The sequence below is a fragment of the Poecile atricapillus genome, chromosome 11 (genome assembly GCF_030490865.1).
Source record: "Poecile atricapillus isolate bPoeAtr1 chromosome 11, bPoeAtr1.hap1, whole genome shotgun sequence".
NCBI lineage: Eukaryota > Metazoa > Chordata > Aves > Passeriformes > Paridae > Poecile > Poecile atricapillus.
The window spans coordinates 14,346,148-14,373,175 of NC_081259.1; the positions used below are offsets into that span (position 1 = coordinate 14,346,148).

The 27,028-nt window shown below is 40.9% G+C and overlaps 1 protein-coding gene across 3 annotated transcripts in view; it reads left to right on the forward strand.

The window, feature by feature from the left end:
- Nucleotides 1–5,763: 5,763 nt before the first annotated feature.
- The window catches only part of LOC131583318 (neuronal acetylcholine receptor subunit alpha-7), a 45,450-nt gene continuing 24,185 nt past the window's right edge, over nucleotides 5,764–27,028 (forward strand). For 2 of the 3 annotated variants that reach the window (XM_058847279.1, XM_058847277.1), the window contains exons 1-3: nucleotides 5,764–6,071; nucleotides 7,178–7,317; nucleotides 25,070–25,114. In XM_058847279.1, coding sequence (XP_058703262.1) covers nucleotides 6,017–6,071; nucleotides 7,178–7,317; nucleotides 25,070–25,114 — 240 coding nt within the window. In that variant the 5' untranslated portion in view covers nucleotides 5,764–6,016. Of the gene's footprint in view, nucleotides 6,072–7,177; nucleotides 7,318–24,832; nucleotides 24,957–25,069; nucleotides 25,115–27,028 lie in introns of those variants that run through there. The other variant, XM_058847278.1, reaches the window with a different exon arrangement.

Consider the following 27,028-nt stretch of genomic DNA (forward strand, 5'->3'; position numbering starts at 1 on the left):
ATATCTAGTGTTTTGAACTGTTTGTCGTGAATTTTCCATCAAACCCTATATTTAAAATAGTTTCAGTTCCTCCTCCAGAGGTCCACAGCTCTTCATCAATGAAACAATCTAGCAGCTGCTCTGAGAGTTCCTTTGAGTCCAGTAAGGAATCTCATTTTGAAGATCTGCCTGTCTCTAAAGGATCCACAGCCTCCAAATATGCTTTGTTCTGAAACAAAAATAATTCATTTTTGTTTCCATTCTCTGAATGCTCCCATTTGCAACAGTTTCCATGAAGGACTGTCACCAGCTGGAGACAGCATTTTGCACTGAGCCATGACTGGCTGCCACTCCAGTGCTGAGAGCAATGAATTCCTCTCTGGATTCCTCTCTGGATTCCTCTTTGAATTTCTGCCTGTCTCCAGTGACTCACTGGGGCATTTGCCCTTTGTAGCCCTGCTGCTTGTCTCAGTGTGTTGTGCCAGTGTAGAGGGGCATTTAGAGAAAGCACAAGATCTCATTTCAAATAGAAGATGATACGTGGTGTTTGTTGTTGCACGAGCTTGAAAAACATCAGCTTCATCAGTGACTGGTTAAAATAAATCCTATAAAGACTGGACTGATGTCCTCAGTAGCAATACTGAGACTTTGCAGGAGAAGTTAGAAGTGCTGGTTTTATGCAAGGTAAGAAATACAGTTTTGTGCAAGGTAAGAAATACAGCTGTAAATTTGTAACCCATGCATTCCAAGAGAAAATAAAAAAATATCTTTCTCCCTAAAGCCATATTAAAAATGTATGTCTCTGATGGACTGAAACTTAACCATTAGGATTCTAAAGGCCAAAATTCGGTATTCTCTAGCAGATGTAGCTAGACATGTAGCTAGCACCCTGACTAGTTTTCCTTTTAGAAATCTTGCCTGTTTAAATTTGGCTTGTCCCCTGCCTCAAATATAAGTCCAAAGTTTAAATGAATTTGCTCTCAGTTTTGCTACAACAGTCTGTCTTTGAAAGGGGTTGAGCTTAGCTTTATGGTCAAAAGCCTTATTAGAATGGTCTTTTCAGACCCAGTGACCATTCTTGTGGAATATATGTTAGTTATTTAAATTGTAGCAGATGGTAATGTTTTCAGGAAAGAAAAATTTCTAGTGTGTTACTTTAGGACAAGATAAATAAGGCTGATCTTCAGATGCTTATAGATGAGGATCTGTTAAAGCTGTAGGCTTAAAATGCAGATTTCCTGCCAACTTTAATTAGCTTCTCTGAACCCTAAATTATGTAGTTGTTTAAAATTAACCAGGGTGAAGAAAAGCAGTTTTGTCAACTTTCTGTTGTTCATACTCATCCAAAAAGATGGCAAAGCAACTCTGTAAAGTGACTTGTGTGTCAGTGAGAAATGAATGCCAAGCCCTGGAATTACAAAATGCATCAGAAGGACCTGACAGAGGCTGATATGAGAAGAACAATAATTCCTTATACAGAAATTAAAGTGCAAATGCGCTGAGCCTGATGTCAGTGAAAACATGTGATATTTCTTTGGACAGAGAAAAGCACCTGTAGGATGGATATGCTGAGAAAGATCTGTAGTTAAAGCATTTGAGATGTTTCATTCCCAGGAACACGGTGGTGCTGCTACTGTTGTTTAATATGCTCACACTTTAATGTGAGTGTATGCTAACAGTAATAAAAGACAAGTATGAATTTAGAAAAGTGTTTGCATTACAGAAATGACCACAGGTCTTACTCATTAGTTATGCAGTCATTAGGCAAATTTGACAAATCCTTATTATTCACATCTGAGCGCTGTTCAGAAACACTCTCTGTAATTACTTTTTACAAAGTGGCAGGGCAGCAGCTTTGTTATATTTGAACAACAGAATAGTCTGTGCTCTTCTTTATCCTTCCCAACAGATGACAATTTGGGGCATGGATCATTTTCTGGAAATCACACACACACATACCGGTGTAGGAACTAAGAATTTGGGGAAGACACTACCTTTGTGAACCTCTGTTCAAATTAGCTTGTAGAGAATAAAAAGTTCTATCACAAAATTAACTCTATTTCAGATCACTAATTCATTCTTCCATGGAAAACTCAACATCAAGACCACTTTCTACCTCCTGCAAGGAAGAACCACATAATATTTCAGGACATTTTACAGAAAAAAACCAAGCTTGTCACATGTATGTTCTCAATCCCTGAGACTACTCATTGGGCAAAGCAAACAACAGAGAATAACTAATAACATGGGATGCAATTACCAGGACTACCAAAAAAAAAAAAAAAAAAAAAAAAAAGGCAGCTAACAAATAAAGAGATCATTTAATTCAAACAATATTCAAGAAAATATGGGCATTTAACATGTACTGTTAGGTACCATTTAAAATCCTAGCCTATTTTACCTATTTCTGTAAAAAGAATGAAAATGAAGGAAAAGCAGAATATTTTCTGATCTGGTGCCCCAGGTCAGGTCACTGCAGTTACACAATACTTAAATCAAAGTCAGAAAGTGCTGCAGTCACTGTACATGGACACAGTACAAGATGGTCACTTCTTCACTACCAGCCTCTTCTCAGGGCTATTTTATCATCTTCTGTCACATCAGAAAGATGCACAATTTTGTTCATCTGCAAATCTGTTCATAGAAAAAGAGGGCATTTCTCGTAGTTCTGGGATATTATAAACCCTGGGCAACTGCAACATCTTGTAATGACTGCATGAGTCATTCTGAATATTCTTCAGTCCCTGGCTCTTTTCACTGACCACCACATGAGATGAGCCTTGTAAACTGAACTAGGAGGATGGTCTTTGGGTATAAACAATCATCTTACAGTCATGATGGGGGTCTCTTCTATAGACACACTAATTCAGAATCCTGTAGCTGTTTCTCTAGTAGCCCTGTGCCTCTCTCAGACTCAAAATAGACCTGAAACAGCACTTGAGTGAAGCCTTTTGTACACTGACATATTTACTTCACTGTTTATCAGCTAAAGAAGCAATAGCACACTGGTACTGAATGTACACTATTATCACACATACTTTCTATACCTGACCTTGACATATGTGATGTGATCTGTGCATAATGTTGTGGCCTTGAGCAATTGGTTATTCACAAACAGACACACAATTGGCTGTCTCTAATATCCCATGTATGTGAGAAACAAACAGACATTAAGGGCTGCTTTATACTCTGGCAAACACCCAGCTGTGGAAGATGTGCTGGGAGACACACAATGGTTCCTACAGCCTGTAACTGTAAAGTGAACTCACATTCATCACTGTGTCTAAGAAGTTATCATCTAGGGAGGGGAAACAGCTGCCTCCAAATCACCTGGCTGGATAGCAGAGAGACAAGAATCAAAGCTCAGAGAGGAGTGGGTATTGTCTCCGGTGGACCCTGCAGGCAAAGAAAGCTGTACCACTTGCTTTTAACTTGTAAACACCAAATTCCACAGAGATAACCAGTGCCATAAATAAAGGCTTTTAGAGGACTCAGTATACTGTTTTTAAATGTTTCTTCGCTAGTATCTACACAGTATCTATAAATGTTTGTGAAATTAACTTTTATTAGCCAGGATGTCTAGAGAAAGCAGATAAGAACTTTTCCTGCCATTTGTATGCATGCACAGCAGAATCTCTGACTTGAAAAGTAAAACCTTTAGTAAGAATGCCCCTGATTGAACACGATTTAATCAAGGAGTTAAGGTGCTGATCGCTATTAAAGAATATCAAAAGAATTCCTGAAGTGCCTATAAAATTCAATTTGCTAACATCAGATGAAAACAAGACTGCCGCAAACAAAATATAAATCAAGATTTATCAAAGAAATGGTTAAAAAAATATTATTTCCTCACTTATACTACAGGAATTTGAGGTTTCAGCACCATCCCCGGATGGGTTTGCCTTTTGAGACCTTGGGCTGTGCACAGTACTGACCCTGTTTTCATCACAGAGGGCTGAGGCAGTTGTTAACAAAGCAAAGTGTAAAGCAAAAAAATGAGCCAACAGTAGAGGTCAGCCATGAACTGTAGATTTTCTCTCCCAATTTCTTGCCTGAACAATTCATGTTGTTTACTGAACACCCAAAAATATCTGGGGCACCTGTGCCAAAACAGCAGTGGATAACAGTAGAAGGAGGAAAGAAAATTACTCTTCTTTCCAAAATGAGGCAAGGCAAAAATCCAGATACTAAGAGCACTGCCATGGGAAGGCTGAAGTACAAATGAATAATAACAATTGTTTTTTCTGTGAATAACACAGAGCTTCCCTAGCAACTCACTCTTGTCTGCTGGTCGAAAAGGTCAGTATCTCATGAATAAAAAAAAAACTGAAACCCAAAAAAACACCAGCTATTACTTGGCTTTTGGAGAGTTAGCTTTACCACTTGCTGGTTTCTACTAACCCTTGGTAAAGTTGTCTGGCATGTTGGCTCATTTGAAAAGGGAAAGGTTTCAGTCCTGCTCTAAGTGACAGCTGGAACACACAATGTCCCAATTGCTGAACTACTCAGGTTGCCCCAAGATGCATCTGCTTTTGTGCTCAACATTTAAAAATACTTAAAGAGTTGCTACGTAAATTAGGTCAGTGCTTAAGCCAATACAGATAACCTGGATTTTTAAAGCCAAGAATTAACATGGGCTAAATAAACTGCTGCTTGTTGGCCATTTGAAAAACAAGCACTTAGTTACCCCTTGCAAATGACGACATTCTTCAATACCATTCTTTTTAAAGTGCAGCTGCCTAGGACATTCATTTAATGTAGCAACTGGATTTGAAGGGCAGGGATTTGGACTGAAAGAAAGAACTCATCCATGGTCTCAAAATTGCTCTTAGAGTTGCAAATGGGAAACAGACAATCAACAAAATGAATAGAATTTTCTAGGCCTGCTTTCCAACTGTGGTTCATTATACCTGTACCAGGCAGGAGCTCAGCCACCGTTTTACTGTCACGTGTTTGCCAAGCACTAAACACAATGCCCCTCGGCCATGGCTTTTATTCCCATATCCAGACAAAACATCCAGCACCTGAGCCCCAAGCCCTGCATCTCTGCTGGGGATTTAACAGCCACGAGTGCAACACCATTGTGGCCATTGCTCTCCCCCGAGATGTGACCTAAGCCAAGCCCTGCCCTGGTCCGTGCCCTGGCTGCCTTCCCCTTGTGCTGCCCTCCCCCAGCAGGGGTTATCCCGCCCGGGACACTCTGCTGCCCTTTGGGCTGATTCACACCTCCCACAATAGCAGCATGCTGCCGATGGTGTAGGAGAATGACCTGTGCCGAGGAGGGCCGGGGAGCGCTGGGGGGCTTGGGGGTGGCTGATGCCCTTTGGCTTTTGGGGCAGCGCGGCAGGGTGTGCTGCCCGCGGGGGTCGGGCCGGCTCCCCTCTCCTGTCCTGCTGTCCCCGAGCCCCGGTGCTGCCCTGTCCTGCTGTCCCCGAGCCCCGGTGCTGCCCTGTCCTGCTGTCCCCGAGCCCCGGTGCTGCCCTGTCCTGCTGTCCCCGAGCAGCCCGCGGTGCCGCTGCGGGCTCGGGGAGGGCAGCGGCTGCGGGCGGGCGCGGCTGGCCGCCGGGGGAGGGGGCCGCCCCCGCTCTCGGCTCTATAATGCCGGGGCCCCTCGCCCAGGCGCACCGCATCGCTCCGGCTGCCGCAGCAGCGTGCCAGCGGCTCCGCTCCTTCCCCTCCGGCCCGGAGACGCTCGAGGATTAGGGAAGGCAGGGAAATCCATCAGGCGAGAGGCAGGGCGGGGAGGCGGGCCGTCAGCATCCCTCCGCTCCGCTCCGCCCGGGCCGGCGGCGCCGTAGGGCGAGCTCCGGTGCGGGCGCAGGAAGGGGCCGAGCTGCCGGAGGTGCCCGGGGCGCCGGCGGCTCCCAGCTGCTGCCAGCGGTTCCCAGCTGCTCCCAGCTGCTCCCAGCGGTTCCTAGCGGTTCCCAGCGGCTCCCAGCGGTTCCCGTCCGCGGCTCGGGGCTGGCGGGGCTCGGCGGCTGGAGAAGCCGCCGCTGCAGTTGGCGTGTGCGTCCCTCGCGGTGCCGGCTCTCCCGGGATGGGCCTCCAGGAGCTGGCGGTGTGGCTGCTGGCAGCGGCGGGGCTCGTCCGCGGTGAGTGCTGCCGGCTCCGCGGGCACCCGGGGCGGGTGGGTCGGGCAGGGACGGCAGCCCCGGGTCCTCCCCGGCACGGCGGCTCTCCGGCCCCGGCCGGCCCCTTCTGCCCTCTCCCAGCCTCGCCGCTGCTGCGGGGCTCGCCCCCGTCCCGGGCCGCACTGTGGGCTGGCCAGAGCCGGGACCTGCCGGGAAGGGACGCGGGAGAGGGACGGTGGGGATGGGGGAGCGAACTCTGTCGAGGGACTTAACGGTGGCTGTCTCAGGGCAGAGGCTGCGGCTTTTTGTGGGGGGAGTTGAGGACTAGAAAACTGGGAAGAGGGGAAGTCCGTCTGGAGTGGGACAGGGAGGACTTGCATCCAAAGCACCTGTTCCTACCCTGTCGCATATTCCCCTTCATTTGAAAACTGCCTCTGTCCCTGGTCTACTCTGCTCCATTCATGTAGACCTGCTCCTTTTCTCCACAGAAGGACGGCAGAGTAAGCATCCTCCCTGGATTTTAAGCGTATAAAGGACATACATCCCCAAATATTAGTATGTATATTAATGCAGTGACTATCATCTCTGCCAGGAACCCCGTAACCCACTTTGTTTATAGCTGCATGAGCAGAGAACAAAGTGGAGTGTACTTGCCCCGAAGAGTTCTCTGTCTGAAGCAGCCTGAGAGCAGTGTTCTAACCTGTGGCCATTTTTCTCCCATTGTCTTGCTGATGCCCTCTGCCGTATCTCTGTTCTGCTTTTCTGGTTATAGCTATGCCAGGACAGGTGTCCAGTCACAGGTACTGTATTTTCTCTTCATTACTTCTTGCTGGACCGAAGGGTGTGTACATTGAGAAAGCATCGTTAGCATTTAGAACGTATCACTCCTGGCCAGTCAAGAAATGATCAAAGAGGTAATTCCCCCTTACAGGCTGGGATGAACATCTGTGATTAGGATTTTGCTGTAATAGCTAATGAACTATTTGAAATACAGTGACATTTTTTTTTCTGGGAGTGCAGCAGGTGTAATAATAGATACATAATATATGATAGGAGTGAAAAAGCATGCCTGAGCTTTTTCTGATGTAGAATCCTTATTATTTATCTTTTTATTCCTGTGCCCAAAGAGTCCCTGCAAGGAGAGTTCCAAAGGAAGCTTTACAAGGAGCTGCTGAAAAATTACAATCCATTGGAGCGACCAGTTGCAAATGATTCCCAGCCACTCACTGTGTATTTCACTCTCAGCCTCATGCAGATCATGGATGTGGTAAGTCTAACCTTCTAGGAAACTGTTTCAAAGGGTGGATTTTTTTCCTTTATAGAAGGAACATCTGAGATAGCAAAGGAAGATAACAAGAAATTGGGAAGCACAACTAATTCAAGACACAATGCCAAATTTTGTCTGCGTTTTTAAAAAATGAAACTTAGAAGTACAATTTACCTCTTTCTTAGAGCTCTTGTCAGAAATTCCCAACATTTTTAGCAGTAGAAAATATTTCAAGAGGAGTTCAAAATACACACTCTGTCTTTCAAATCCTTAACTGTCCTTAGAACCAACAAGGAATATGGTCTGGGAGGGATCTGAAAAACCAAAGTTCTTAATTTCTGGTGGTCACTTAAGAGCTGCCTGTTTTGGAAGATGGAGGGGAGAGGAAATCCTGGCCAAAATCCAAGTTATGTTATTTCCTTTGGTATGCAGACAAGATTGCTACATTCTATACACTTAAATAGCTACTGTATTTACAGACACGCTTGATTGGTATATCAATAAATATTCCTGTGCTGTACTTGTACAATGCACTGTAGGATCTTTCTGGGTTCAAATATGACTAATTTAAACTTCACTCTGTCATGGTGGCACAGAGATGCAACTCAGCATATGAGTGGGTTTACAGTATTTTATTTTACTGAATTCAACTAGCTACAACAACTCATAAGGAAGTTAAAGTCTTAAAATATACTTAACCTCAAAATTCCATTATCTTCTTATTAGATGCCTGAAGACAAAGAGTTAATTTCTTTTGGAGTTGCCAAATTTAATGAAATGTTAAATAAAAATTAAATATTAAATGAAAGGAAAACATCCACAGATCACTAGCCAATCTGGGTGTAATCAATGACTGCCAGTCTTGGCTAATATGATTCAAAAGGTAGCTTTTGATCCTATGTGCCTTTTAAGAACCACCTCTCATGGTCAGTCAGAAACCTTAGTTTTTTGTACTGGCTGTTTAGTTACAGCTCATTCTGCTTGCCATAAAACTCACTGCATTTCTTTCTCTGAGATCTGGGATTGACAGCCAAAGCAAGAAACCAACCATGAAGTAAATTAGGCTTCACGCTGTAAAACAAATGAGTTTTCTTCATTGTCAACAAGAAGCAAATGCTGGTGGGAATGGCCGCTACTTGCAATAACAATTACTGGTTTAACAAGCTAGAAACAAAACATGTCACCATCAAACTTTCCTGTAGTTTACATATTCACATTAATGGCTTCTCAGCTGATAGCCACTGAGCCTAATTGGGAGTTAGACCTCTCCAGAGCCAATCCATGAAATCCCTGCCAAACAGATTGAGCCAGGCTGGATCCGGGTTGCTGCTATTCCTTAGGTGAAGGCTCTTCCATTCCACTCTGACTTTGCTGACAGGAAAAGGAAGACAGTATACAAAATCTTTTCAAATTACAAGGGATGTTTCCTACCTTCTATTTCTAGTTTTAACCTGTCCTATTAAAACTAGATATTTTCTACCCCGTGGTTGTAGATATGTTTTTATTTTAATGATATTGCACACTAATATGCATGCTAGTATCAGCACTATATAATGCGGGATCTGTAAGTGCCAATTGCCCCAGCTTAGTGGAGTTCACTAGAAAATAGAATTAATTAATTGTCTAATGAGAATGCAAGCTGGCATAGCAATTTATACAAAATGTTTCTAAATGGGGAGGAAAAGCAGTGGCAACATGAGAAAAATGCAGTTTGGGGATGCATGACCCAAGAGGAGAGCTAGGAAACTAAGGGAGTGCTTAGAGAGGGAGTGCATAGTAGGCCTGAGATACAACAAAAGAATTTGGAAGAGAGGTGGAATTTAGATGGGTGAGGATGGGATGCAAAATGCAAAGTAAGAGGTTTGAAAGAGTGGACTTCAAAAAATAAAGAGACAAAGACTAAGGCACACCTTAGTGGAAGGAGAGGAAGAGGGGCTAATGAATGGTCATAGCTTCAGTACAATGGCAGCAAAAATAAAGAATAGGATGTAGAGAAGCTATTTATTTTTCTCTACTTTTCACCTCATGGAAACCCCTCAATCTGCACATAAAACTGGTCTTCTGCTTGTCTGGTATCTCAGTGCTCATGGAATCTTAACCTAACTGAGGCTTAGGAAATTTTCCAGCATATACATTTTTGAGAAAACAGATTATTGAAATACAATGATATGACATAATTTCCACACTGGAAAAAAAATTCAACCACCACATTTTAAAACATTGTATGGAGGTAAATACCTTCTAACAGCGTTGTTTTCTCTTATAACATCCATTCCAGTAATAGTATTATAGGAGAATATTCAGCCACTGCCTATTGGTTTGGAGGGAACACTAGGAACAGACACAGCAGCAGTGCTGTTCCTACTCTGCTGCATCTCATACAGAATATTGAATGGCACAGAAAAACAAATGCAGTGAGCACAAGGGTGAGAAGTTTGTGCCTAGCCTGGCATTTTTACAATGGACATATCTGTATCAACTCTAAGTTAATACAATTACAAGAAATGTATCAGAGGGTATTTCATCCCCAAAAGTCAGAAGATGAAGTCTTAGAAATTAAGTGGTCACACATTTAACTGCAAATGATTGCTTTGAGACACAAGCATGAAGGATTGGAATACACTGAGGTATAGAGTGATAGTTTGAACCCATTTTTTACTGCTATCTAAATGGGTAGAAAAATCACAACCTTATTTTAGTTTGGACAGGGTCTCTAGAGGTCATCTTGTCCACTCCCCTACTGTGAAGATGTCTTAAATGGATCATGTTACTCAGGTCTGTGTCAAGTGCTGACCACTTTGACAGCAAGTTTCCACAACCTTCCTGGGCAGTCAGTATTCAGCTACCATCATGGTAGATTTTTCCTTACATCTAAGCATAACTTCCTATTTTTCAGCTTGGGAACAGTACTAAAAAAAACAGTTCTAGAAAAATGAGACACCTTTTCTCCTATAGGAAAATAATAATAAAAAAATATACTTTTGGTGAAGTATTCCAGATTTCTTGACCATTTGCAGCAAGGTGTGCATATTTCTGAATAACATAGCAGAAAGCTAGAGAATGAAATCTTAGTAAACCCACATGGCAGAACTCCTTAGAGCAGACGTCAATGGTTCACTCTCAATATATAAGTTTTTCAGCTTTCTGGCTGGAATCTAGAATTTTATACCAGCTTTCTATGTGGAACTTGGGGCAGTGCTTTGGGAGTGTCCTAAGCTGATCTCAGCCTTTGCTACTGGAAGAAATTTCTCTGGGTTCTGGGCTCATTAGCTCCCACAGCTTTGGCTTGCACTAGTGCCTCTCTGAGAGAGAGCTGCCTTATCCTTTTTTGAGGGGTCAGTTCTCTATATGACCTGTACTTTGGCTTTAGATTAGCTTAAACTGCTCACAAAACTACCTGTGGTGGTTCTTCACTTAACATGTCATATATTTCAAAAAACACAAATGAGCTCTATCTCTGATTCAAGCTGTAAAACCTGGGAGAATGCTGGCTCAGTACAATCTTAGCTTGTGACTTCTTCAACAAGACTCATGATGACAAACATTTTGGTGGGTATAAGTGTGACCATTTTGGTCTAGTCTGATTATAAATTAGTTTATTTTTTAGAATCAACATTTAATAATTTATTTAAGAAAGTTGAACTAAGCTACTTATCTACATGAATATTCAAATTCTTATTTCTGTTGCATAACACTATTTAGTCAGGAATCTTTCATGGTTCCTGAAGACACTTGCTCGCTAATTAAATCATTTACTACAAACAGTTTTTTGCTTATTTTCCAGTTTTTCCTGTTCCCTTTTTTTAAATTTCTAGTTAAGGGAAAGAAAAGCGCTGAATAGTTGTTTGTATGTAGTGAGCAGCAGCAGAATCTCAAGGGAAATCCTGTTTCTTTAGGCTGTTCAACTCACTTGTGCAGACCAAAGGATAAATGAAAGCATGCAAACTTTTTTACATTTATCTGAACTTAGTCAAAGTTTGCTTATCCTACATTGCCCTTGGTTACTTGCATGACTTAGTTTTATATATTCAAGGGCTTTTGTCCTTGTTTTGTTTTACACAGTGAAGTGATCCAGCTGACTACAATGACTTACATACAAGGCTTTGCAAAAACTCTGCATAAGGATCTGCAGTTCAGTATTTGCAACCCAATACCCCGCACCCACTGGGCAAGATAGTAATGTCAAATATCTTGAAATTTTGAAAAGAAAATTATGCTGTCATTCAAAGAACCAGAACAGCTTCTGTAAAGAAACAGACTATAAAACAAACATCTTGCCCGCCAAAAAAGGGGGGGAAAAAAAGAAAAAAAGAAATTTAAATCTGGAAAAACTAATAAAACAACCAAATCAAGAGGCTCATTAGAAAATGGTGCTAATGAAGTTCTTAAGCTGTTTATCAGACCTCAGCAGCCTCTTTGCAAACAATAGCTGTGGCAGAAGCTCATCAAATCTGCATTATTCTTTTAATTTTAGCATTCATTTGTGTACATTAGAAAATATCTCTACAAGCTATATTTTCTTCTCAGTTTGCTGCTTGAACTTTTTCTCATCATACTAAAGAGAGAAACTGTTTGTACTTTCACCTTGCAGCCATTTCCATTCCACCATAATTTACTCCTAGGAGTTTTCTAAACTGGAAAGGTACTGGGATATGCCTTTTGATATTTTTGGTTAGTTTAATACCATGAAAGTTACTGGATTATAACAGAAAACAGAGTATTATATTTTGCCATGAAATCTGAAGAACAGATCAGACAAGAGTCAAAAATATTTTGATAATTGATCTACTTTAACAAGCAGACAACACCTCTCCCTACCCTACTGTGGAGAACTATTACTACACTAAGAGAAGCTGCAACCTTATTTCTGTGATATTTGTCCATCTTTCCTATGTGTTTAAGAATCTTCTGGATTTTTTAACTCTTCTGTTAGCATTTTACCTAGTCTCCTCAAGCAGTGTTAGATCTGGAAAGATATTTTAAACACAGGAGAATGTGTAGGACGGAATGGGAAGCAATGAATGTACACTAATTAAAGGGAGTTTGCAGGAAGGAAAAAGGGACAGACTAAATGCTATAAAAAACCCTCCTGATAATAGTTCGCTCGAGGACATCAGAGATGCTCACTGTAAGTGAAAATCAGAACTTCTGTTCTGCTTTCTGGTTCCACAGGAGAGATGTTTGGAACTTTTTTGTAATGCGAATCATCTGGGGTTTTTCTGTTTGTGTGGGTATTCTTTCTAATAGGAGTAAAGTGAAGCAGTTTCTCAGACATTTTTCTCATTCATTTTGATACAAATAATCAGTTTGAATCATAAAAACTCAGTACCTCACATTTTGTTTTCTAACTGCATTGGTATGGATGCCCCATTAACTTAAAAAGTGACTAAGCATCTACTTCTTCATGGGTTGTGATGAAAAAGGCTTGTAACCTTCCTGTGAAAAGCATGGCTAAGGTGTTAGGAAACAGATTCCTCGGTGACACTGCTCTAGAGCACAGGGACCACCACATAAAGCCTTCACATTTTACACAGGGCCTCTTACTAGAACAACAGAACCTGCAAAGTCACATCATCCAGTAATTATCAGTTTTCCTCAGTAATCAGCTAATGAAGCAAAATTACAGTGCAAGGTTTAATTCCTGGGAGTCAGATCTGGATAATACTTGGTCTTATACAAAGCTTTTAATTAACAGAAGTTTGGGACTGAAATGAATATACTCCTTGTAATATTCAGAGTTGTTCCTTTTTTAAAAAAAATACCATCACGCTCAAATACCAGACAACACAGGATGTCACTATCTGCTACACAAGTTCCCATGTTTTGTTATGGTCTGTGGTAATTTATATGGAAAGATTGAAAGACCCGTATTCTTCTTCATAAATGTTCTTGTCCTTGGCCAGTGGAACACCAGTGACCTGCCCTGGCCAAGGAGCTGGCTCTGTGCAGTAAGCACTGGCAGAGCTTTTGCAGCCCCATTGGCCTGGTGGATGTTTCCCTGTTGCCGCGCTCCTGGCAGAGCCGCGGGCTCAGTGTGCGCGGTTTGGCCTCTGCTGGCACAGAGCTGGTACACGCTCCCTGAACCTGCTGCTCCTTGGGAAGCCTCCTCTTCCATGCACAGGGAGATGGGAGCTGCCTCGCTTCCTCCTGGGCTTGATTTGCCTCTGACTGCAGCGTCAACACACAGGAGAAAGGAGTTCAGATGCAGGTGGCTGCCCCTGCTGAACCCATTTCTTTTCTGGGAAGGCTTCTGGAAGTGCTGTGGGAGGATGCTGTGGGCTGGGTGAATTTTGTGGGGACAAGCAACTCCCAAGTAACCATCACGGCCTCAGCCCCACTCCTGTGGTGTGATCTGTGTGGGTCTACAAGTTGGCAGGAATGTGCTGCAGCAATTTTGGGGACGATGGCAAGGGAAGCCAGGAAGTGCTGCTGAAGTGAGGTGATATTTCTGTTCCTGTCCTCTGTCTCTGCTCAGGGCTGCGCTCTCAGAGCCCCGCGGATACAGCGCCTGCTTTTCTCTCAGCAAACGCTATCAAAAGTTTCCAGTCATTTACAAATCTAATATTGCTGGCAGCAGTTGAACGAAGTATTGTCAATGGATTGGAAGAAAACAATTCTGTATCTCTGAACAGCATATTAACATAAATACATTCAAATGTTAATTACTTCAAATGTTAATTACTTCAAATTTAGATGATACAGATGTGAATTCTTCAGTTTCTCCTGAACTCTTCACCATATTCAGTAGCCTGAATAGATTACTAAACAATCCAACTGTTCTCAATCTAAATATATCTGTGAGTTACAAAAATGGGGAAGAAAGGAAGAAAGATTTCACAATGGGTAGGCAGTAGGGAGCCTATTTGTATGAGCACTTATATAGAAAAAGAAATCTTTTAAAATTCTCTTAGAATTTTAATTACTTAAACAATTTACTTTACTGTGTTAACCAATTCATTTTTAATTTATTCAAAATTAAAAGATTTATTTTCCAAGAATAACCAGAAGCAGCCTGAAGTAAATGTCTATTCAGATCTAATCTTTGCTTGTGCTTGCATTTTCATGCCTGTTACTGCAACTAGAATTGGATTTGTGTAAAGGGAGGGCTGGTAACCCTGGCTTCAACAACAGCTAACTGTGAAGCACTAAGAGCATGGCATGAAGCCATATTGGTGCTCAGTAGCAGCAAGATAAGAATATGATATTCATCCACTTCATCTCTCCCAAATCTTCTGGGAGTGATGTTAAGCCACGTTTGCATGGCTTATTATCCTGTCTCCTTATTCCTTGTGTGCTTCTTATAAAAAACTCCCCTGAAGGGAAAATCATCAATAACCGTGTGCAGACTTGGGGGACCCACGCACATGTTTAATTATACAGCACTGCTACTTTGAACTTTTATTGGCTTGTTTTCGGTGTTCAGTCAGAAGTGTTTGCACATTCTGTGCTTGGCATCTCCTTAATTACTCTCAGTAACTTCACAGGTGTGCCCATTTAGGGGTTGGGAGGAAGGAAAGAGGCCTCTTACTCACCATCTCCAAAACTACTAAATGCAAGAATGAGGACAGAAAAACTGATAAGCACTGACAGATCTCAGGAAATTCAGATGAGCATTTTTATGGATTTTGGAGTGCTCACTCCATCTCTGTCCCCACAGACAGAAATAATCTTTTCATAGAGGAGAATTTGCTCTTTTGTGCAGTGGAAAAAGCAGCCTGAAGGACCGTGTAGGTGTTTCTGACATTTCAGTCGTGACGCTTGTTGCATTTGTGAAGAAACAGAGATATGGTTGATTTCCATCAAAGTATTCCTCTCATCTAAGCTCACAGTTTTTCTGTGCTTTGGTAAGTGATTCTCTACAGGCATATCAGAGAAGTGGGGGCAGTATGGTTTTTTGTGGAAAGCAAGCAAGGAAGGAAGACCCTTAAAAGAGGAGTCTTGAATGTGCCCATCAGAGGATGTAGGGTAAAGAATAACTAGAATCTCTGTAATATGATTCATCTTCTTGAATTATTGAAGTGTCTTAGCAATACTTCTGTGTCAAGAGTTGCAGAGACATTCAGCAGGATAAGCAATGCATTTTGTACTCTGCCCTTTCCCAGGAAGTTTTTTAATTGCCATGGTGATGTCTGTGCTGGATCCTAGATTGAACAGAGAACCCAAGACATCCAAGATAATGGGTAATGTTACACATCACAGGAATTTTGGAGCAACTCCTACTTGCTTAATTTTCCTATACTTGTGAAGATGGAGGTAGGATGTAGTGTAGTTAGAGAGACTCTCTGGGATGAGTAATAGCACTTTGCTATCTGACCCTCTGAAGCTGGCTTTACCTATATCCATTTGTAGTGCACAGAGCTATTCCTTCTTGTTGTATAAGATGCCTCTCTCTGTGGCTCTGGTGCTCCTCAAAGGTTTCAGCTGATGCTAAATCATGGAAAACATACTCTGGTCAGGTGTGGAAAGTTGTGTTATTGTTACTCAAAAAACAGGACAGATGAATGCCAGCAGCAGGCTGGTGCTGGACCTGTGTGCTCTGATCACACACAGGGAGAGGAAGAGACACCTTTGGGCTCATCTCCTTAACTTATTCTCCCATAACTTTCTCTTCTCTCCTCTCCTTATAGAAATAACACACACACTTTCCTTCCACTTCACTCTGCTGGCACATTCAAGTGTAACAACCTGACCTTTCAATTTCTGTGTTTTGCAGCTAACCTCTAGAACAACAGATCAAGTTCAAAGGCTTTGATTCTCTCTGCTTTTAACATCATTTAATGAGTGGGGCTGTGGGGGCTCTATAGATTGATCTTATCTTGTGGTACTGTTGGTAGTTCCCAGATTCCAACATATGTTCAGAGCTGGGATGCCTGTCTGTGCCAGCCTGGCACTGGTAATCAGCACCTAGAGCCAGTATTTACCACTAATTCACGGTTCAGTCCTCTCAGCAGGAGTCTGCTACAAAATACACTGGAATAATGAATGATTTGTAAATAAAGCAACAGAAGAGAGTTATTACTTTGCATGTTTGCAAGAAATTTAACTGCACTTTAAGTTCCATGCTATATTCAAAAATTGAACTGAGTGAAACCTACAATTAATCACAGAAATCACATAAGATAACTTGAAAAATGCAACTCGCTCTTCAAAATGTATTTTTTCATGCAAGATGTATTGATGTATGTGATTAGTTATGCTGTACTCTGCTTGTTTCTTATGCCTTATCCCTGCTTGTCTTTGCAAAGATGAATGTGCTCATATCTAAATACAATCTCTTGTTAACAATGATGTACCAAAAAAAAAAAAAAAGACAGACTGCTGTTACAATTACGTCCCCATGGTAACAAAAATGGTACATCATGAGGCTCTCACATATATTTATAATCCCAGCTTCTTTTTCCTGGAACTCGCTGAAAGCCACTTCTCCAGCCCACTGCCAGGACAAAGCCCTGGTGCAACCAATGGCAAGACAGCTCTCAGACCTAATAGAGCGTATCTGGAACACAAAGACCTTTCTACATCCTAAGAAGGCTCTTCACACGGAGGCTCTGCTCAGAGTTAAGGTCACTTTATTATGCTCTTTCTATAGCAGCTTTTTGCTGTGATGGATTATTTGCATCTATCTGGGGAGAAAGCAAATGCTTTTTGCAAAAGCATGTAAGACGAGTTGTTGTGGAGAAAATGCTAGCCTTTTTCAGACACAAACAGTAGAAGTTAAAAAGAAGCAAAACAAACCCCCCTCAGAATTCACCTGAATTAAGTTAAGCAAAGTAATCAGACTCCTTATCTCATACTCCAAACTCAACCTTAACACAGATAAAATTCAAATTGTATTTTTCTGATTTTTAAATAAAAAAATTATATACTCAAAAAGCCAAAAATGAACATCTACTCCTATCCCAGCAGCACAGAATGCTCTAGTAATATTTTAGCACTTTAGAAAGTTTTCAACTTTCTCAGAAATTTAACTCTAAGCATAAGCATACTCATCTGTTATATTCAGCTTTACTTCCCCACTGTTTTGTTTCACTCCATGTACACCTGAACAGTGCATGGGACAGAGGAACTCCAGGCTTCAATATCCATGCACAACATATCTGAAAATCCCCATTTTTTCAGATTTCCACACAGGTCAAACTGTTAACTAAACTACAGTTACTAAAGTCTGAACTATGTGTAAGCTCATAGTAAACCTTGTATTAAATATGTACTGGCTCAAGTGTTAAACACAGACCAGAACTGTAAACTGTAAACCTGTCCACCACTCACACCTGGAGCTTTCCTTTCCTCTCCCATTCTCTCCCTCCCAGCTGCTGGATGCTTTTCCTCAGGGGTGTGGCTGAGTGACTTGCAGAGCATCCTCCTGCAGTTTCCATGGGACCTGGAGCTCACTGTGGTTCCAGCACAGCCTCAGCACCCTCTGTCCCAGGACCCCCCCACCCAGTACCAGGGGCTGCTTCAGCCTGACCCTTCTCTTGCTAGACAGGCACCATTTTCCTGGTGTTTAATTTGCTGAAAATAATGTGCTTGTAGGTTAGAGGGAAGATTTGCAAAGTAATTTTTAAAAAAATCTACTTGTTGATTTTCCACTCGTATATTTACATTTATAATAACTTAATTAACAAAACCCCCACAAGAGAATAAATAGTCTGAACAATTTTGTGAGTTCTGGATGGGACATGTTTACAAACTGTCAAGACAAGAAAATGCCCAATAAACACTAAGCAGCATATTCTAAAAAGTAATTTTAAAAATGGCATTACACGAATATACATAGGCCAGCCTGGATGAGTGCATTTCAAAGGGAAATGATATAAGTAAGCACTGTTTGAAAAAAAGCTTCCATATTGAACTTTAAACGTTACAGGCTAATTAAGGAAACATTTATGAAGATAGGACATAGTTTGAAGGTAAGAAGCTGCACAAAATTGAAGTAACAACACCAACAGAGCATTCTGATAAGGAGAGGTAACTTGAGCTGGAATGTTTGGTTTATCCAGCATTATAGTAAAGCCCACTCCCTGATTTGTAGAAGAAATAGTTCTAGGAAATATGGCCAGGCAGATGAATTACTGAATGTAGGACACGGTTCCAAAACAAAACAAAAAATAAATAGAGTGAGAGTGCAGAATCAGACCTTAATCCCACCTGTCCCATGCCGGAAATTTCACTGGATTAACAATGACCCTCTCCTACAAATATTTCAAATTTCTTTATAAAATTGAGCCCACACATATAACAGTCATTAGCCCTAACACTCTGCTTTCAGCTTTTTCACAGTCTTTTGCTGCATTTTCTTTTCCTGCTGTTCATTCTGGCCTTGGTTCTTGTTCAGATCTGCCACACCACACACAGGATTCAGACAGGAAACAGAGGAGCTGTCACTGCATCTGGTACTGCCACTCTGCTCTTCAGGGTTATGGAACATGCTCAGGACAGCAGGCTGAGTCGAGAATTGGCCTGGCATGGTTTAACCCCAGCCAGAAACTAAAACACTGCATGCAGTTGCTCACTCAGGCCCCTCCTCTGGTGGGGAGGACAATAAGAAAGAAAAGGTAAAACACCTGAGTTAAAATACAAATAATTGAATAAGTGAAACCAGACCAAACCAGGAAAATGCTAAAGATTAGGGGACTTCAATAGCTTTTATTCACTGTATCACAAATTAATGGAGGAGGAGATGTTCATAGAGGGAAACTCTACCTGCTTCCCATATATAACAATTTCGTATTTCGGTTAGCCCCAAAGTAGCCGTTTATTGCCTTGTTCCTCATTAAATTTACAGTCCAAAGTCAGCTTTTCTAAAAAATCAAAACAGATAATGGCAGCAATCTGTGCCAGTCTGTGTTATCTCTATCAACAAAACTCCACTTTTCCCAGTCAGGAAAAATTCTCCTGAGCCATTCTTTATTTCAAAGATCTCCAGCATGCAGACTGCATGAAGAGCCATTCGTATGCAATCCATCACAAATCTAATAAACCTAAGAGCTCAGTGCAAGAGAAGTTTTCAAATTTCATTTTCATTAACTACTCACATTTTGAATGGCCTTTATAGTTTAATACTTTGATTAAAAATAGCTAGAAAAAATTAAATCAAAGCTCAAGAAGCACACCAAGTAATGAAGATATTTTCAGGCTGGGTTTTGGAGATTTCACTATAAAACACCTTAATGCTACAGGAGATACTTAACTAAATCCTGAGCAGAGCTGCAATTATCCCTAAAAGTCTGAAGGAGCCAGAGCCTGAGTTAGTGGGTGGCTAGAATCAGGCAGGTATCATCCTAGCTGTGAAGGTGCCTCGGGCTAAATTTGCTTTGCAGTGGAATGTGGGAAAGGTGATGTCCTAAACATCTTCAGCTTTCAGTAACATCACTAGTTAGGGGCTGAGCACAAAATAATAAAGACCAGCTTCCAGGGGATTCTTTGCAGCAACAGAATCAGGGCAAATCAGCAGCTGATGCAGAGGGAGTGACCCTTGTTCTACATTCACACCCCAGGGCCAGGTCATGCAGAACTGGCACAGCATCCTGACCTTGCTGTTCAGCTCTGGCTGAACCACAGTTTGCAACAGTTGCTGTGGTTTTGAAGGAACCTGGCTTTCCCAGCAGGAGATTGTAACACTACAAGATTAAGTCATAAACGTGAGAGCTCTGGTTTTATACAAAATTGTCACTGGTATGGCAAAAGTCAAAACATCAAATAAAAATGTGTGTTTAAATTTGAAATAGTCTCAAAAAATGTGGTGCAACAGTAAAAATTTGTATTTTTCACTTCTGACATTTTATGGAGTATTTCTCTCTCTTTTGCACCTATTTTTAAGAAATCAGAAACATTCTGTTTGTTCCTGATGTTGAATCTCACATGCTGGATCATGGAATATAATTAATATTATTTATGCAGTGGTAATGACTGTTTACACAGCATTTTCTCCATAATTAGAAATATGTGCTGTAAGCTGAGTCAAAATCATTTTACTGTATAAACAGGTCTATTGCTGTCAGTGCAGGGTAATTGCACTGGCCTATCCCTATAATGGTGAAAAGGAAGTCAGGTGGGAAAGAGGCATCAGGAACTCCCATCTTTAATATCACAAATCATGTACACTGACTTTCTTCATCTTTATATTTCTTGAACAACCTTTTTCACATACAATTTAGTGAGCTCGGTGCATGACCCTAAAAAGGAAGAGGAAGAAAACCCCAAGCTGTGTGAAGCAAAAATTAAATATAACAGGATTTTAAATGATGGGGGGGAAATGTCATTAGGCACAGGTAATTTGACACTGTGGATCAGATGTAGAAAATGTTTAATGAGCAAGTGCTGAGACAATAAGAGCTAATGAACTGACAAACCTGCTGGTTTCAGTAGGATGACTTTCAAGCACACAAAAGTGAAAATCAGTTAAGAAACTGTCTTAAATATTTCTCACTGGCTGTCAGGGTGCTGTTAACTTCAGACTACAGTTATTAGCTTCAGTTTTGCTAGAGGGTACCGAGCAGGAGCATAGTTTTATGGTGTAACATGTGATGTTTTTAAATGCTCTTACAAAGCCTTTATTAAGAGTCAAAGTAATTGAAGCCCAGTTCAAAGAGCCATAAGTTTTTCTGTAATTTAGGTGAGATTCAACCACGTAAAAATAAATAATCTGAATTTGAAGTGCAAAAATTACAGCTCATAGATTTTAGTCAGGATATCCCCTTATGCTAGTCCCTGGGAAGTATGTGTTTCTTGCTAGGTGCTGCACATCAGCACATCACTGCATGCCACTCTCTAGGCTAGCAGTTTTATTTTAATTCTTTTTCCCCTTCCAGTTGCTGTGAAGCTTTTCTAGTGTGGATGCTACATGTGCTGAAATCCATTTTAAAGTTGACAGATGTCATTACAGAATTTATAATGTCCAGGCTAACACCTTTCATAAAGCATTATCAAATTTCTGTATCTTCTTTTATATATTCTGATGAACACAGGATTCATCAAGGTAAGGGGAGGATAATTTGAGACTCTGGTAACTATTTCCAAAAGTGATCAGGCTGATGGATTGTATAAATTGAAAAAAAAATACAAAACAAGGGGTGGGACCTGGAAGAATGGAGACAGTGCAATTTCCTTCAAAGACTGGCAGAAATTATTACCTCTACCTTCAAAAATGAATGAAGGACCATTCAAGTCTCCTGATGTCAGCTACTTTCCCTTCATTAAACTGCACTTCCACAAAATAACATGACAAGCAGACCAGTAGCAATTTTCTGTCTGTCCTCTCAGATCTTTACTGCAGTTATGGATAGACCAAGGTAGCTTCCACCCACTTCCCACTATGCCAAGGAAACCTAACTCTCCATTAGCAGGGCTATTTTGCCAGTACTGGCATAACAGCAAGTAACTTAAAGCAGCTGGTATGGAGGAAAAACCACACCAATCCAAACAACATGATACAGTGTCAGGTCTCATTCTCTTCTGGGAATATTCTCCAACATCTCAGATTATACCGTGAAGCCATTTTTCTTTCCTCCTTTATAGCAGAAAGGGTTTGTAATAGGAGCTTCCTTGTTTCTGTGTTCGAAACACATAAAGTGTTCTGTAAATGTTTACAAAATGAAGTGACAAAAACTGGTGAACTTCTGTGAAGCATCTGAAGCCCATCCATTATTTTATGGTACTGCACAACTCTGTTGAAAAGAGCGTTAATGTAGTTTGCTGTTTAAAACAGTGTCCAAAAAACTCTCCTAAGCAGGGAGAAACCCTGCAGGATGTCTCCTGCCCCACCTCTTACCAGCTTCACTTGGGGCCACAGAGAGTGACAAATTCTCTAAAATCAGAACCCTTCCTCTAGTGATGGATGAATCAATCCAATAATGACAAACTGTTGGAAATTATTTGCTCCAACAAACAGTATTAAAAACTCAGAACTGCTATAAACCAAACCTCAGCAGGCAGTAAAGTTTTTATAGCTGAGGAGCAATGGTAGGATTTATGATTCAAACACTGATGGAACCTTAAATATAGTGATTCAAGTGGAAATTACATAGTTCATATGTAACTCTCTTTCAGACTAAATGCTTCAAATAACAGAAAGAAATACCATGAAAACAGCATGGGCCATCTTTACTCAGGGCTTGTCTTCAGAGTACAAGTCACATTTGAGTCAGTGCTCTCAGAATAGGCTCCTTGAGCTAGGTTTGAGTGAAAGATCACACTTCAGAATAACTCTTGGCTTTCAGAATATTCTTGCAGAGTGTCCTGCATGCCAACCTGCGATGCTCTGCCATGTGCCTGGCAGTGGCAGGCAGCTGAACCATGCTGCCAGCAGCACAGCTGGTTCAGAAGTCTGCTGTCCCCTTCTGCTCTGCTACTTTGAGTGCTCAGTGGCTGCTCTCTGTCCTGGCTCTGTGATGTGCACTGACAGGAGATTTGCCTCCTGTTACTCCTGAAATAGTTCCCATGCCTGTGCTGTGGGCTCAGGCCCTCCCAGCAGATCCCCATGGCACAGCATCAGCTCAAGCACCAGCAGCACTCCGGCTTCAGTACAATCTCCTTCTGGCTGCTGAGCAGGACCTTTTAAAACATCGCTACTTTAAAGCTGGGGCCACTCATGTGTAGAAAGAGATCACACTGGGAATAAAATGAGAGTTTAACTCAGGATTTAACCATGCAGGAATACATGGTATTCAGCTAATAGTCCTGAAACAGGCTTCCCACAACATAATGGATTCTGAATTGCTCTGCACCTCTGAGTAGCCAGTTATGCCTGTGCAGGGAAACCACCCAGCAGTGGTGCTCTCAGCTTTGCTCAGGTGCTGAGCCAGGACATTACATTATAGGAACTTGTCATGTTCACCTGGGACAGCACACAGAGCTTTGGGAAAATGCTACTGAACTTTGGAGGATAATTTATCATCGGCAGTATTTCCATCTCACATAAAATTGCCCGCAATAAATAGAAACATGTAGGTTTTACACACCCTGAACTGGCAACCCTTCTCATTAGACTTCAGCTCATGGTGATGTGAATGATCTCTTAAGGATTGTTTCTTCATTCATGAATTAAAGATCCAAAACTAGTTTTGTAGTGCTCTAACTCTATAAGCAGGTTGTTGAGAGAGGTTCCAAATTAATGTTTATGCAGCTAGAGAATAGCAGCTACTAGTATTAGTATTATATTAATTACTGGTTTGCCTAGCTGACATCTTCAGCAATGCCTTCACCATGCAGATTCAGTGGAGCTTAATAATGGATTTCTGAAACCAAATGGTTAGAGACCTGTTTCCCCAGGATGCCATTTAAATGAGTTGTTCACTTGAGATAATTTTGAAAAAGGCTCATGGTGGTGATGAAGCAGAAAATAGAGAGGAAAAGTGCTGAATGACTGTGGTCTGTGATTATTTATATTTTTTGTTTTACTTTTTGTTTTAAAGCAAGGCAAAAATGTGCATGAAGGTATACTTTATTCATGCACATTGCCATCTCTATTTAAAATCTTTCTTTTTGTATGCTGTACATTTAGTTGTGATTATACATAGCCTAGTAACAATGTCGTACATTTACTGATGCTGCTCATCAAAAGGCTTCCTTTGCTTTAAAAATGCCATTGTCCCTTGCAGAGTATTTGATTTTACATGCTGTGTAACTTCCTATATTGTGCTGATCTAAAATGGTTGCAATGAAAGGTCTTTCAGGAGTTTTTTTTGGTTAGTAATTCACAAAACAAGAGCAGAAGAGGAAAGAGATCAAACTTTAGTAAAAGCATGTAATTAAAAAAGTTTTTTTTTAGTGTATGATATGTGATTAAATATTTTTGGCCTTTTTTTTTGGCATTTAGGAATGACATTAAAGTTCAAGAGTGCCAGACAAGTTCAGAGATCTAGACATATGAGGACTAGACATATGAACAACTCTGGCAGTTGAGGCTGTACAGGTGACTGAATTTCCTAAGACATTTTCTCAGACGGTAAATGGAGCTTTGACTGGTGTTGGGATAGGGATTGTGTGCTCAGATTGGAAAATGTGGAATAGTGACTGCATATATAGTATATTCCATTCACTTCAAACAACCCAGGTGGATGCTGATACGGTACCTCCACAGAAGAAGGTCACTGATATTTTCCTGTGTCTGAGCAGTAAAGAATTAAAGTCTACAACTTCAGCATTAAGATGCCTGCTGTGTCACCTGAACTTACATCAAACAGCCACAGGAGTCCAGGGGAAAGGTCTTCAAAGAATGATAATATCCTGCCCTGACAATAGTTTTCTGGTAAAGCTGATGTAACACTTTTGGTACAGTTCCTCTGACATGAGTGGTGCTGCCTGCCTGCTAAGCAGCTCTTCAGAATGGCCTCCACACACCTCACCTGAGCTCTGCCACACTTTGCTCGTTGTTTTTTCTACTCCCTGCGTATGTCTGGTGGATAAGGTTAATTAGTGACAGGGCTGCTCCTAAGAAAGGTGATACAGGCAGCCCCTACTGTAATCTGCCTTGCCTTTGGAGATTCTTTATTAAGGAAGGAGCCCCAGGGACCAGTCTGGCACAAGGATACCCCCAAACAGTTTGACAGATTGTGGTAATGTAAAATTGAAATTAAAAAGTACCCATGAAAACTTCTGTTCCATTAAGTGAGTGGCAATGAGTCCCATTGCCATGAAAGGTACTTTAGCACACTGACTATTTTATAATAGACAAACAAATTTAATGGTATTATTTTATCTGTATGGTACCAAGTGGTAGTTTTTTTCTTCTTCCTCTCCTCTTTCCCTCCAGGATGAAAAGAATCAAGTATTAACAACAAATATTTGGCTACAAATGGTAAGTTTTGAAACAAAGTATGTTTGTTTTCTCCCTTCAATCTTAGAGTTTAATCTGGTGAGGGGTTTGAATTTTAGAAAGTTTTTAGGTCTGTAAGAAAATATGAATTGATTCCTAATTCCATGTCAGATTTTCTTTGCTTCCACTAGATACCACAGCAGAGAACTTTGTCCTCATTAATTCATGGCCAGTATTGCTGGGCAGGAGTCAATTTTTACTCACTTTTTAATAAATGGAACAAATAATAGACAATTCAAGAACTTTGTGAGAGTATTTTGAAATTATTTTCTCTGAAAGGTTACATTATGACTCAGAATTAACAAGGTGCTTCTTAGCATGCTGACTCCTGTGGACTCCTAATGTATCCACAAACCTTTCCACCACAGCTTTGTCTTGAGCTCTGCATAGACAGGATGGAGTTTCCTCCATCTCTAGCAGCATGGATGAGAATTTGTCATTAGTTGAATTCCCATCAGTATTACAGAAACTGAACTGTTTGGGTTAAGTAGAGGAAGTTACAGAAGATTTCTATAATTCCAATCACATGGCTTTTACAGAAACTTTACACCTTTCAGTTTTTTTACCAGCTCATTCAGTTTAAAGGCATTATTTTTTCTTTTATTGTAACATTTTAGATAGAGCACCTCCTGTGCATTGGGGTAGGCCTTTGGAAACAAATGAAAGACTCTTCTGATGACCTGTAAGGATAGCATGACTATTCCATATACTCACAAAGAAAATCTGTCATGGAAGAAGCATTCAACTCATGTTTTTTTACAGGCCTGTTGTACAGCAAGATTAAAAATGTCAAATATAATATGTTTTTGGCTTTTAGCTACAAAGACCATAGTTGCTATGATTTCTTACCAGTGAAAAAGACAACAATTCATACTCAAGAGGCTGTAATTTATTTTCCTTCTCTTTTATCTCACAGCATCCTTATCCTTTTTGAGTTTGGTTTTTTTTCCCCTTAGGAAATTTTTGATTATATTACACCTTCTGTATTTCTTTTGATTTATTCACCTTAGCACATACTGGATATGAAGCACATTAAGACTGCAATGAACTACACTTGATTACTACAAAAAAATGTAGCCATTCCTCATGGCTTGTGTACACATAAAAATAAGTGTTTGCTTATTAACTGTCTATTAATGATGTTCTAGACAGATTCAAAGCATGCTTAAGGCAAACATATGTCACTTTATTATTCTAAATGATCTGAAATAAGTTTTTCCTTGAAATCTGTCTCCACTGCAAACCTTGATATATACGTGTGTACAATCAGCAATGTATCTTAAATATATTTTATGTAATTATCCCCAAAATACTTAAATAGAAAAAAAAACTTGAGAGAGAGGGGAATATAAATCTAGTATTTATACATGCAGACTATTTCATCTGACCACTATCTCCATGGCAATACTGTTCAGTATCAAAAATCTAAAACTTGATCTAAGTTATAGCAGGAGCCTTGGTTAATCACACAGATTGGTACTAACCAAAGCACCCTGAGCTCTTTGCTATTTTAATCCAAATTAAAGGTGCTTCAGCTCCTTTAACAGTAGCTCTAAAGTTAAAGCAAAATGCAGCAGATCATGCTGGATGGGTGAGCACTTTGTACACAGGGCTAACCGAGCAACCATAAAATCTGCTTAACATTATCTCTAACCCAGGCTTGAATATTAAGTTTTCTGTTGCCTTTGGACTGTCTTTACGTCACTCAGCATCATCCTGAGCTACAGTCCAGTGGCCATGGTAACTCCTAATGCAAGCTGGGATAGGAAATGACTGGATCTGTTGATACCCAGGATGCATTCAGCTGGCAGTGAACACAGCCTGCCAGTCCCAGCCCTGCCACCACGACTGCTCTGACCTGCTCTGGTGGCTCCTGAGAACGAGTCACCCAAAGCC